This window comes from Catharus ustulatus, chromosome 5 (assembly GCF_009819885.2).
Source record: "Catharus ustulatus isolate bCatUst1 chromosome 5, bCatUst1.pri.v2, whole genome shotgun sequence".
Taxonomy (NCBI): Eukaryota; Metazoa; Chordata; class Aves; order Passeriformes; family Turdidae; genus Catharus; species Catharus ustulatus.
The window spans coordinates 6,272,507-6,285,699 of NC_046225.1; the positions used below are offsets into that span (position 1 = coordinate 6,272,507).

At 38.3% G+C, this 13,193-nt stretch overlaps 1 protein-coding gene across 3 annotated transcripts in view; it reads right to left on the reverse strand.

Moving 5' to 3' along the window:
• Positions 1-13,193, reverse strand: part of SCLT1 (sodium channel and clathrin linker 1) — a 33,499-nt gene that overhangs the window by 5,059 nt on the left and 15,247 nt on the right. The window contains exons 18-21 of one of the 3 annotated variants that reach the window (XR_004417909.1): positions 11,972-12,168; positions 3,956-4,034; positions 2,766-2,861; positions 710-898 (exon numbers count right to left, since the gene is read on the reverse strand). Coding sequence is in view for 2 of the 3 variants with exons in the window: in XM_033059415.2 (XP_032915306.1) it covers positions 2,694-2,861; positions 3,956-4,034; positions 11,972-12,168 (444 nt within the window). In the remaining variant the exon portion in view is untranslated. Of the gene's footprint in view, positions 1-641; positions 899-1,491; positions 2,862-3,955; positions 4,035-11,971; positions 12,169-13,193 lie in introns of those variants that run through there. The other 2 variants (XM_033059416.1, XM_033059415.2) reach the window with 2 other exon arrangements.

Here is a 13,193-nt window from a genome sequence, read left to right on the forward strand (position 1 = left end):
CTCAACCCTCCAAAAAACCCCATGTACATGAGGATTCCCACATCCTGGCATTTGTAGAATTAAAACCCACTTTCAAAAAGCATAAGGGCTGGATAACTTCACATTTGTGCAAGCTGCAAGTGCCCAGATACCAAACCAAGGGAGCAGATAATCAGAAAAGCAAAGAATTGTAAAATACTTAAAAAATTAATAGTATATTAGGAAGAAAAAGCACACCTGCAGGAAGATTACAGAGCTTACAAATGAGCTGAGTGGCCATAGCAGCATTTTCATTATTACCTGGACTTTAGGGGCATCAAACCAAACCAAACTGAATTCTTTACACTGGAAGGCAACGGAGGCATCATGCACCTCAAACACTGACCATCAAAACAGCAGCTCTTTGACATTCATGCTGTAATGAGTCTAATTATAATTCATAAAGGATCTTCAAATTGTTCCCAAGTTACCTGCACTATAAAGAAAAATTAAAGATATTGACTGCATGTGAGCAAAGCCAAGATGAATTTCAATACCTACTCGCTGTACACAATCTTGTCACAGTTGGAGCTAGTGGGTTTTAGACTAAAAAACCCTGAATGTGCCACAGCACTGTGTCAGATATTTTTCATTTGCTACATTAAAGGACTTGAATAACAACATTTTGCAGCCTTCCTCCAATCTTTATTGTGCATACAAGTACAGGATCTTCATCCACTCCCCTTCTTACCGGAATGAACCAGAATCTGTTTCAAGTTTCACAAGCCTTGCTGTGCTTTTGACTGCAGTGCTCCAATATGAAGTTTCTCCAGCAACCCTTCCTAGCTCCCAACATGGTGAATGATAAAACACATGTTTAAATATTTTCCAGGTCCTTCAGGGAAACAGCTTTTTTATTCTGTGTAGTTAGCAGGCTGAGCTGTAATGAAACACAAACAGATGACAGCTTCTTAATAATTCTTTGTAGGATCAAAGTAACAGTAGAACTTCCATACTGAATATGTCATGAAGGAGAGGGAACAAGCACAGGCAGTGTGAATTTGGGATGAACAGCAGAATTTACAATGTACTCTGTGGATGACTACTGTCATCTTGTCTTATTTCAGATCCCAGAGAATACAAGATGGTAGCAGGAATACACTTTAAAAGCCACCAACAGGATAGATGTTTTAAACATGTGCAAACATTATCCTGTATTTTTTTGTTTCTTACTGATTTACCATTATTTCAGAATAAGCTAAGATTTACAGTCATTGAACTGACCACAATAAAAGTGTAATTTCTAGGCTTCTTACTAGTCCAGCTCCAGTCTATATTTGATACAATTTCACAATGAAGGTGGACAATGTAGTGAGAACACACAAGTCAGAAAGCAGCCTTCACCCTACAGATCAGGAATAGAGAGAATCACCACTCTGAATCTGATGGAATTCACACGTGAACATTCAGCCTTGTGGGGCCTAGGAGAGAATAAATACCCAGATTCAGAAGAGGGGACACTCTTGCAGCTCTACTGGAGACCTTTGACAGGGACAGTGCCAGTGTGTGTTTTTTTGGGGTGGAGAGAAAAAGGAAGGGGCTTGGCACAGCAGTTCTGAAGTCACTACAGAGCAGCCAGGCCTCTGCAGTAACCTCTGCCACGAGGGCAAGGCAGTTCTGAAGTCTGGCAACAGCATTTGAGCTGCACAACATCAAATCTCTTTGTTATCTTTCAGAGAGAGCCTGGTGAGGAACAGCTAATTACCAATGTTTTCAGCAAGACCTCTTCCTCTGTGGGCACTGAGGCCATGAGTTTATTCCCTTGAAATGTGACATAAGCATGTTTGGGTTTTTATGGGAAGACAGCATCTCAGAAGCATTAAAGCTAAACAGATCCACATAATAAACAGGAGGTTTAAAAAAAAAAAATTCCTCTTTCAGAGCAAATCTTCAGCAGCTGAATAGACCTTGTCATGACAGAGAGCATTTAGAGCCAGGAACCACAGCTTATGTTATGACAGCTTGGCAGCTATGCCCATTCATTCACTGCTGTTGGGAAAAAAATGCCATTTGTCCTAACTGAGCAATTTAGGTCAGCCAAACATTTCCTCTCTGCAGCTCACATGGGGTCACCCACATTAACAAGCTGTAATTTGCAAATGGTTTTCCTAAATCACTGCAAAAAAAAGCAGGAGGCAGAAAGACCATCTTTACCTAATAGGAGGCCAACTTGAGTAATGGACTTCCTTGGCAAAAAAATGAACTCAGTGTATAAACCCCCATGGGATTTGCTTCAAGTTGTACAGCTTGAACACTAGAGAAAAATTGAATACTGAGTTGGATACACTCTCCCTCCTTTACGTCCCCAATGGCCTGGAAGGAAAAAAGCATTTCCTACTCTGCAGAACTGTTACCATTGCAGGAACTGCTGCAGCTGTTACACACAGCCAATGATAACTGCAGGGGGTGCACTCCAACAGATCTGCTCTGTGCAAACAGCAGCTACAGCTATTTAAGAGTTGTTTTTTTTGTCCTTGCTAACTTGCCTTTTCTAAAGCTGGAAACTCCTGTACACCTTCACTCACACATTTTGAACCATGCAGGTTTAATTCATATCAAACTGGTTTCCACAAACAAACCTAAGCTGTCAAGTAAACATCCTGTCAGAGGGTGACATCCAAAATGCAAGCTTTTTAAAATCCTGTTGGTAATGCTCACAAATGATCACCTCTGCCTCAGGAATGATGTAAAGTGAGTAATTTTGCATATTCCATGTGCTTGGATAGCACTTTCTGTGAGCTGGGTACCTGTTGGGATGCTGTGGCTGCTCTCTGTTCCATCTGGCTCAGCCGCCTCTGAAGCCTGTCGATGTACTCCCGATATTCCATCATCAACGTCTCATTCTGTGGAAACAGAATCTCTCACCACAATGCCAAATTATTTTTTACTGAATGCACTATTCTGTAGTAATAAAAAAAAAAAGCTTAACACAAGAGGAATGCCAGAAGTGGAAATGTTTTGCCCTTACAATAGAAGCCTGAGGACAAACTGCTGACACATCACAGAGACTTTCCAGCTCAAAAGTGAGATCATCTGACTTCTCCAATCAGTCTGCAGGGGAAGTTTAACTCATTTCACCATCTTGAAGCAAGATGCATAAAGGCTGACATTTGAATTCAGGTTATTTAATCCATGCAACCTTGCAATGTAAATGTTTCAGCTATGCTCAGAAGAAAGAGGAATACAGTAGATAATACAAATGGGATGATAAACCTGCTACAGATCTCTGTTCCTTTCACAGGGTCTGCAAAAAGTCTTTCTTAAGCAGCCTTTACTCACAGAAATCTGTTCTCGCATCATTTTTCTCCTCTAAATAACAGCACTACAAAAAAACAAGACAGAAGGACTTATCCTGGATAGAACTGGATGTTATCCCAGATTTATAAGGCTGATAGGAAAGCCCTTTTCTAAAGTGGCCATTAATTATTGAATAATGTACATTCCAAAACAACCCTGCCCTTAATCTTTAATGGATGATGCTTTTAGCCATATGCATATATGGACACAGAATGTAAATTCTGCATACACACAGCACATGGAGAACTTGGTGTCCCTGTGTATGCCACATTATCTGTAATCCCAGAGTGCCTGCTCCTGTTTAGAGGTGTGCAGGAATTCACAGGCAGAAGTAAGCTGAGAAACATTTCCTGAAGTTTGTCCAGAATTGCTGGATTAGTCACTTAGAAAGATACAAAGACGATTTCTCTTTACACTTTTGTAATTTGAGAGTAAAGTTCATTTGTCTTCCTGCCATTGGAACATGTCAGTCAGCAAGAAAGAGTGAGGCTTCCCAATTGTTACTGACTATCCCTGTCAAAAATCCTTTATTTTCTCTAAACCAGCAACATAACTCACCTAAATAGGTTTCTGCTAAGCTCTTAGTGTATGCACATCAGGCTGTAACTGAAAGTAGCTGTCACATCAGTCATTCTCTTACCTCAGCTACCTTCTCATTTGCTATTTCCAGCTGGGAAATGAGCTCCTGGCTACGGAGTTTTTGTTGACGCAGCTCACTTCTGGGAATCAGAAGAAAAGATGCTGATTAGCAAACAGTAGTACTTCAGTTATTGGAACGTAATTTCATAGATAGTTCCGTGAATTGTGGAGGCTTATGGTGGGTTTTAATTACAGGGTTACTCTTAAAGCACCGATTTCAAAAGCACCACACAGCACTTCTCCATGCTGTGCATTCAAAACTCTAATGGCAGGGGAACAAGATGCATTTGTTGGAATCAGCAAGACTTTGTCAAGAGCACTTGACATTTTACAGGGTTTTTTTTCCTGTTTATTGAATCTTATTTTGGAGGCATGCTATCTAGTATGCAATAAATATAAGCTGCATTTTGCACAGTAAGTTCAATATTGAGATTAACGTTCTAATTAGTGTTCCATAACCAGACCTCAACGTAGGCGTTCTTAAAGGTGCTTTGAAGTACCCAAAAATAAATCATTCTATACTTGTGAGACAGACAACAATGTGACATTTTGTGAGGAAAAGGAAAATACCACCTACTTCAAAGCAGTCTTTTTACTTTTATACTGAACAAGTTTTAGTGATCCTCAATTTACACAGCACTGAAGACAAAAAACATCCGGGTTGTGACAGACCATCTCTGAGCTAGTGCCTGAAGGAAACAGTTCTTGCCTCCTCTCATCACAAGAAGGGGGATGACTAAAGACACAACTCCAGTAATTCTGGCAAACATGGAAAGATGCAAACCTAAGTGAGCTACTCTAACCTCTGACCAGTCTCTACCACTTCACCTTAAATGCTCTGAGACTGCATGCACTGCAAAGGAAGCTAAAGCCTTTATTCTTCTTGAGGGAATGGAGATAAGGTAGGAGATACTCAGATCTTCACATTAAACTCTGCTATTTTAATGATGACAGTTCTCAACAATAATTTGCTTTTATAAACTTTTGACCTTAGTACTTCACAGAAGTTTGAAGACTGATATATGGCACTTGAAATACAAGGTTGCAATGCATCTGTAACATCAGGTCACCACTATATCTGGTGAGGAGTTTCCACAGACCTATTCTTAACCCACCTTCTTAACCTCTTTCACCAGTCCCAGGCAGCTATCACAAAAAAAGTTCAACAACTTTGAACTTTCATAGAAATAGGTAGATACTTCTTAACCAGTTAAAATCACATATAGATTATACCTGTTATCACATGTGAGCACTTTCATATAAAGTAAGAATTAAATATGGATTAAGATTGCAGGATCAAGACAGTATGTTAGTATGTATGTATTTTTGTAATTTGTCCTCTGAGGCACTTTCAATACAGGAGACCAATTTTTAGGTGCCCTAAAAATTCTCAGTTACTGAAAGAAGCCTATCTCCTATGCTTGTGCTGAGGTGTGGAATTAGCATGCTTAGCAGCACAGACCATAAACAGAGTTTACAGGCTCATACACAGCTGTGATCAAGAAATTATTTTCATAATGAGATCACACTGAACACATATTTAAAAGGAAACAGTTTAACCTTGTAAGCATAAGGAAATGTGATGGCTATTGAGCTAGACAGTTGATTCATTCTGAGTGTTAACCCTCCCCCAAACACAACTTATGAGATCTCAATATTAGAACTGAGCAATAACTCCAACTGCTGGATAATTAAATCAGCCCCCACTGCACATTGTCTTTGCTAAGTGAGTAGGAAACAAAAGGTGAGCTTCTAGCATTTCAGCAGACGGGTGATAAATCCACCAGCTGCAGCAAGTACTTTCTGCAAAACTCTCATGACAAATATAGCATGTGCCAGCTGTTTTTTTTGGTTGAATTATACTATAATATGCTTCAGTTACTCTTAGTAATTATGAATTTTGTATACTGCCAGTACCTGCAGCTGTCTCTCATCCTGTTAATTTTTTTTTTCTTTAATGAACATCTTAAAATAAGCAGCTATGGCTGCCAAACATTACACAAGTGCAGCCAAGAATAATGTTTCAGAAAAAGAGGCAACTTCCTCATCTCAAGATGCCATGCAATTCACTCCCTGTACTGTACAGGATGCAGGGAAAAGGAGAAAGCATTCATGGCCAACACTTCATATATTGCCACCAAAAAAGGCCATTCCTCAGAGGCAGACTCTTTCCAATGACAGAAAAGATAAAAACTCCAAGAACTCCAAGCCCCACACGTCTACCGATGAGTCAGGGGTTCTAACTATGACAAAGAAATGTGTCAGAGGCAAAATCTGGAACAAAGACACCCAAAATAGCTGCAGTCAGATGGCTTGGGGTAAGCAAAGTCTTTAAATATGAAAAACAATATAGCAAGGATTCCCTCTTGTTAAGTACTGACAATTATAATAAAGTGGCTATTAAGGAAATTAAGCCATGCTGTATAGTTACTGAAATAACTGGGTTTATGCTACAAGTGTTTATTATTCCTCCCCCAAAAAGTTATATCTTGCTACTAGACAATATTAGCAGATGAATAGGATTATTAATTTATTATTTGTTCATACTGTGTATTGCTGCTGCATTTTATTACTTTTGTAATTAAAGAATTCAGCTTTTAAAGCTCCTCCAATGCAATGTTTCATGGAAGCAAACTTACCCTCCTTTACTGTTTAAGCCAATGTTTATAAATTTTTTCATGCACTGTTTTGTAGAACACACCTGTGCACACCTATTTCTACCCCTATTCAGCTAAACTGTACCTAAACTGAGCAATCATCCTGTGTCTGACAGGCCAAAGCAGTATCCATGGCAAAGCTGAGACAACTGTCCATTTCCTGTCAGGTTTTCAAGTTAGAGAATCAACCTTTTCCCCTGTCTGCAGCTGTCCAGATCTAGTCCACTGAAAGGCATTCTGTGATGATTCAGTCATTTGATCCAATATAAAACTTTATTTATCCACGTGAATCTTATTCTGTTCCCTGCTCCAACCAGAATCGCGTTCAACAAAAATAAACTCTTGGTGCTGGCCACTGGTGCAGAGTCTGGCAAGGGTTTATCTTCTTACCTGCAAAATTCTCTTTCTACCCCAACTTTTCATTCTCAGAATAAGGACAAAAATCTACAAAAATACTGATATGCCAAAGAGATGGGATTAACCATCCTTTGGATTTGTGCATTTATCTACAGACCTGCAAAGGTGGGCTTTACAGAACAAATGAATCATCTGCCCATATTTTTAAAACTTGCACACAGTCTGTCACTTCATTTTACTTGAGCAGATGCTGGCAGATTGAGTTACCCTGAATTCTGCTGTCAGAACTGTCTCACCCTTCCCATTCTATCCTCTCTTCTGTTGTTACGGACGTTTATTTCCTTCCAATTTACAAATTTCCTAAACATTCCCTTGGCACTGCTGATTGCACTTTCTGTGTGCTGTCACTTATTCTTCTCAGCTGAAGTCTGAAGAACTGCAGAGCTTTACACTGTAAAGGTAAATGCTGTGTCTCTTCCCCCAAATGTGGCCAGAGGAACCATTCTTCTGGGTTATAGTGCTCCAGTGAAAGCAAGAGCCTTCAAAAACTTGTCATGCCTTCCTCACTTCTTTCAAAAGTAAATTCTTTCAAATGAAGACAAGAAAAGTAAAAAGCTGGAAGCACTTGATACTGATTTTTTTTTACCATGGCTGTCAAAGGGCAGATCATCTTAAATTTTTGGGACATTCAAACTGAAAGCCTGAAGCTTTGTAATTGGAAGCTCTACACCCTGTAGCTCAGCAACAACAGCAACATGGATTGCTTCTAGTTCTTATCAAATTCTACATCCATTTGTGGAGAAGTGACACTGGAGATCAAAATAGCTGCTTCAACACTGTCTGATTTGGTTGTTTAGATTACTTAGACAACATTCCTCATACACAGGAGGAGGGGGGAAAATTAATTAGTAACTCAAGTAACAGTTAAACTAATGAACATAAAATACTTAAATTATTGATCAAAATTTAAAAGCTCTTTTAGTGTTATGAAAAAAAATACATTTTGAAACAAGTTTAAAAATTTCTGTATTTCTGTTTTTCAATTTCGCCCCTATAAAGAATAGGAAAGATGACTTTTTTTTTACAACTTTTTACAGTGATCACTCATTTTACTCCTGTTTTATAATTGTAAACATTTGCTGTCTAAGCTCCCTTCAGTACATATGACTAGAACTCAAAGTACATTTAAAATGGATGCAATCAGGGGTCACACAGTGTGGCTTCTGTCTCTGCTAGAGCAGACACTGTGGGAATAAAGTGAATAAACTTGGCAGTGAGTTGTTAGCCATGCCGCCAAGAGCAAAGTTTGTATTTGGAATGATGACCCGTGTCACAAGGAGCAGTGACCTCCTTAGTTACCTTCAGGGCTGACTGGCACAAGGCTAGTGAAGCAAAACTGGCTCCTTGCCCTTCTGCAAGGTGAAGATGAGGTCTGTTAGCAATAAAGTCTCCTTTAGATGCTTGCAGCATCTTAAGATGCTCAGAGGGAAGAGCGCTTTTCTCATAAATGAAGACTGCAATAGATTTGTATGAAGAAAATGGTGCAATTTAGTCTGCCAGGTATTCAGTGTACTGCCTCCTGCTTCAGCACTGGTTCTGAATTCCAAGTTCAGTTCTATCAGCAACAGTTACATGTTTAACTTGAATGAGATCCAAAGGTCCAGAAAAGCACAGAATAATTTTCAATGAAACCTGGAAGTATCAATTTACTTATCAACACTTCTATCTAAAGATTTTTCACTGATCTATAGATTCTTATGTTATTTAAAGCTCTACCATTACAGGTTGCAAAGTTTACTTTTACTTCTTAATTTTTTTTTTCAGATCAGAAATTCCTCTAACATTTGCTGATGTTGTTTCATTCCTTATTATTTAATGCTTCCTTCATGCATGTGGATTACACCTCACCAACAAAACACTGCAGATTAGAACACAAAAAATGAGCAGCACAGAATGTGGAAAAGGCAGCAGCTGCTGCTGGTAAGTTTAATAAAGAGGCCAAAATGTTTCAGACACCTTCCCATGGAAAATGAAAGCAATGAGGATAGAACTGGAAAGCCATCATGACTTTTAGGGAAAGGAATGGGAAACACCTACACTAACAAATGAGACACTGAGTCAGTGTTTATGGGAGCTGCACTAACAGCAACCTCCTGGTGAAATGCAATCTAAAATGCTTCCCCCCTACACATGGACAGGACTTGGTTAGGAAGTTTATAACCTCCTAAAAAACCCACTCAGCTATAAAACACATTAGCATGCTGCAAGAGTAATGACTCTTGTTAAAAACTGTATTTTTGTTAAAAAATTAAATTCTGCTACATGTCACCAACACATCCTCTGCATTTGCTCACGTGGATCCTCCTTTCTCTTGGACCACACCATAAGGCTTGGTGAGAACATTTCCTGCATAGCCTCAAGAGACCTTCCAAACAGAGCATTTAATCAACAATAGATGAATTAACCTATTACCAGTATTGGTGTGTTGGTTTGTGTTCTTACAAAAATTTCCCTGATAAATGCATTTGCTGCAAAATTATTCTGCCTTTAAATAATCAGCAACTTGATTTTAGTTCCCAACACAGTAATAAGCGATTTGCTGCTCTGTACTTGCACTCATAATGTTATTGTGAGAGATGAAAAGAAATAGGATAATTATTCATTAATAGCATAAGCAAGGACTTTTGTGCTGAATAACTACTACAATATAAATTCTGGAGCTAGTTTTCATACCAACTGCATTCTGCACTACATTGCTGGGTGTCTGGCAATGCATGTAAGGTGGAAAATAAGCTGGCTTTAAAATTTCCTGATAATACTGATAAGGTTCAGTGAGAACTACTTGCCACCATGATATCAGAGCATCAGTGCACAGATTTAATACCAAATTCCTGATGTCAGTCTAAATGACAACTTTCCTGCTTCTATTGCCAGCTTCCTTTCCAGGTAGAGCAAATGCCTGATAAAGACTTCTATTTCTAGCTTATACAGCATGAAAAAGCATAAGACACAAAACCATATAATAAAGTAACTGGCTTAGATTTAGACTTGCACCAAAATATCTACTGAAGTCACATAAATAGGGACATTTTCAAAATTTAATACCCATTTTCCATCCAGGTTCACAAAGCAACTTCCTTGTGTTTCCTATGTCAGCATTTTGCTGCAGTTAAATAAGGTCTAAATCTTTTGGTCTGCTGTAACAACATTTTAACACTGAATAGTAAAGGTTTTAAAGGAAAAACAGCTGTTTCACAGACAACTTCAATTATTTTGGAAGTCTGCAATTTTCCCCTTTTAATTGGAACTTGCTGAACCACATCCAGGATCTAATGATGAACCTAGATGCTCAGCTGTGAAGTTTTGCATTTTGATTTACAGAAAATAAACTACAAGTTTAAGAGGTAAAATTTACCTTAGCATGAAAGATTGCAAAATCATTTTCTTCTCCAGTTACTGCATTTACAAAAGAAGCTAAAAAAGTATCAGTAAGAGCCAGCTAATTACCTACAGTGAAGGTACACCACTAAAACTGTCCATGAATCAGCTCTGTGTGTCTCACAAACACACTCATTACCAATGTCTTCTGAAAGAGAGTTTTCCCTTTTTTTAAAGAACTGTTTCACAATAATCTTGGAAAAATGCAATATATTTTAAGGGAAAATAAAGCCAGCCTGTATCTGAACAGATAAGGTAAAAAGCCCATGTAACTGTTTACTTAGGGAAGGTAAAGATGGGCACATACTTCTCTGCAAAGATGGATATCCAGGTTAACAGCAGTGGCAGGGTAGATTTTCCTAGCTTGTGTTTAGAGCTGGGTTTTAATTCCACCACTGGAATTCTGACAGCCAAGAAATGCCAAGCTATGGTCCAGAAACTGAAACTGAAACTACAGAAGTTGCATAGGATACTGGAAATATGATTGAAGCTGAGAATATGCAAAGCATTACATTAATAATAAAACATGAAAAAACCCCAAGACTACCCCAAAGGAAATGAAAAGTTGAATTTCCAATTTTAATATGAAAAAGCTTTGCTTCCATGTTAACATGATAGTAAAGCAACTTCTGAAATCAATCTGAGCAAAGAACCATGAGTGCATCACTAAGTGATTAAAGGGTTGCTTCAAATATATCGTTAACAAAGCTGCATAACCTGAATATTTGTTCTTGAGCCCACTGAAATATAATGCAGTGTTATATTCCTTTCCAACTACTTTAATTGTAAAGAAATTAGACTTATGAAATCAGGCTTCCTGGTTTAGCAGTTATTGTGGGCCAGTGTGCCAACCTCCTCCAATTTTCCACCAGTTTTGAAGAGGACATAAACTCCTCTGCAGTTCTATAAAAATACCATGCTAATTGAATCTCAAATTAATAGTCTATTTGAGCTAACTGACAGCATTTCCTGCACCTAGAAATGAAATAAAGCATAGGGGAAACTTCCAAAACAGAAAATATTCTTATATTCTGCACTGCAAAATACTAGCCTAGAAATATGGATTAATTAAAAGAAAAGTATTTTATACCATATTTTTTCCTTAGGAGAATCACACAACCCATTTTTATCTTCATTTATAACAGCAACTGCTCAGAAGAGAACATTAGGTGTACATTCCAAAAGGTTTTTGTCCAGTTTATTTTACAAGTCTGGAGACTCACACCACAATTGGCTTTCTGAAGAGGTATGGAAGTTCTCATAATTCAAAGTTAAAATTGTCTAAATTGAGTGTGCTGTATCTTGAAAGAGAAAAATCAAAAGCAACATATTCCATTTACTTTTTGTCATTACAAAACCTCACACATTATCAACAAGATAATGAAACAGTGAAAGTTTTACTTCAGAGAGAGTATCACAGGTTCTGTTCAGATCACTTTCTTTTCCTGCAAGCACATCTAAGTCTGGATGGTTTGCTCTTCATGCCTTTCCCCCACAGATCTACTGCCACACACCAAACAGTATCTGGAACACACTTTGCAGTAGGGGAACAGAACTGCACTTACTTCAGCTTACTGATCCTGGCTTCTGTGGTTTCAGTGAGGGTTTTTATTTCTTCTTTCCACCGGTTTGTTGCTTTTTGCTGAGCTGCTAAGAGACATCTGAGCTCAGCAGTGGACTTGTGGCTGGTGTCCTCCATCTCCTTCAGTCGAGCTTCATACCCATGTTCTTTCACTGCATGCTCATGCTCCATTGTGCTTATCTAAAAAAACCCCACAAATCTGGTACAATCAAATCTCTCAGTCTATTTTTTTTTTCATTTGTTTTACAACGCCTGAGTTAAATTTATAAACATTTGTTGAAAGTGTGTAACATACAGGAATTAAACTTCTAATTATATACTCAGAGATATGTGTTCCCAAAGCCAATTTAAGCAAATAGGACAACTGACAATAAAGGATAATGAGCTGTGTATGCTTATTTTTGTAAGTAATCTTCATTCTTCTCCCTTGTGTTACCTCCACAAGTTCATTCTTTTTCATCTAGCTAAATGTGTTAGGAGTTTCTTAACTGCATCTGCAACTCTTTGTACATCAGAGGGAAATGAAATCAAGCAGTGAATCTTATCTGTGACTATAATGAAAGCCTGTCTGATTAAAAATGGGACACACACACATTTAGTATATGCTTTCTATGCTTTCTATCCACTACCTCTCTGTTACAAAATTCTGATCCTTTGTTTGAGCAAAAGGCTCTGGAGTTGGACAAGAATCCCTGTTCAATTTGACAGCTTTTTTTATCATGTAGTGCAAAGTGGAAGCCAGAATTGAGCTGGTCCCTGTTCACATTTTGTAGAACTGCTTACTGAGGTTGTCTTCATTGCTCCAGATCCTTAGATTGCCTTTTTTTTTTGTTTGTTTTTTTTTTTTTTTTTTTTTTTGGTATCAAGGATGAAAGTTGCTCCTTCCAGAAGCCACAGGTACACCACACCTCTGCTGAGGTTACTACTGATTCCTTATCCTACCTGCAGCCTGCTCAGGGGCATTTAAGGGAGCATGTCCAAAAAGAACAAACAGCTTTCAGCTAATGATCTTGTCTGCAGCTAAGCATAGAGAAAGATTTCCTCCGTCCAGAAAGTAAGAGCCAATGCTTGACAGCCACACTATTAAATTATTTATTAGTTGCACACTGCCCTGACAGCATGGTGGACACACAGGTAGAGGAACATTCTGGGCAGAAAGTCAAAGATTTCTGACACACTAGAGACAATAAAGAAATGAAGATCAG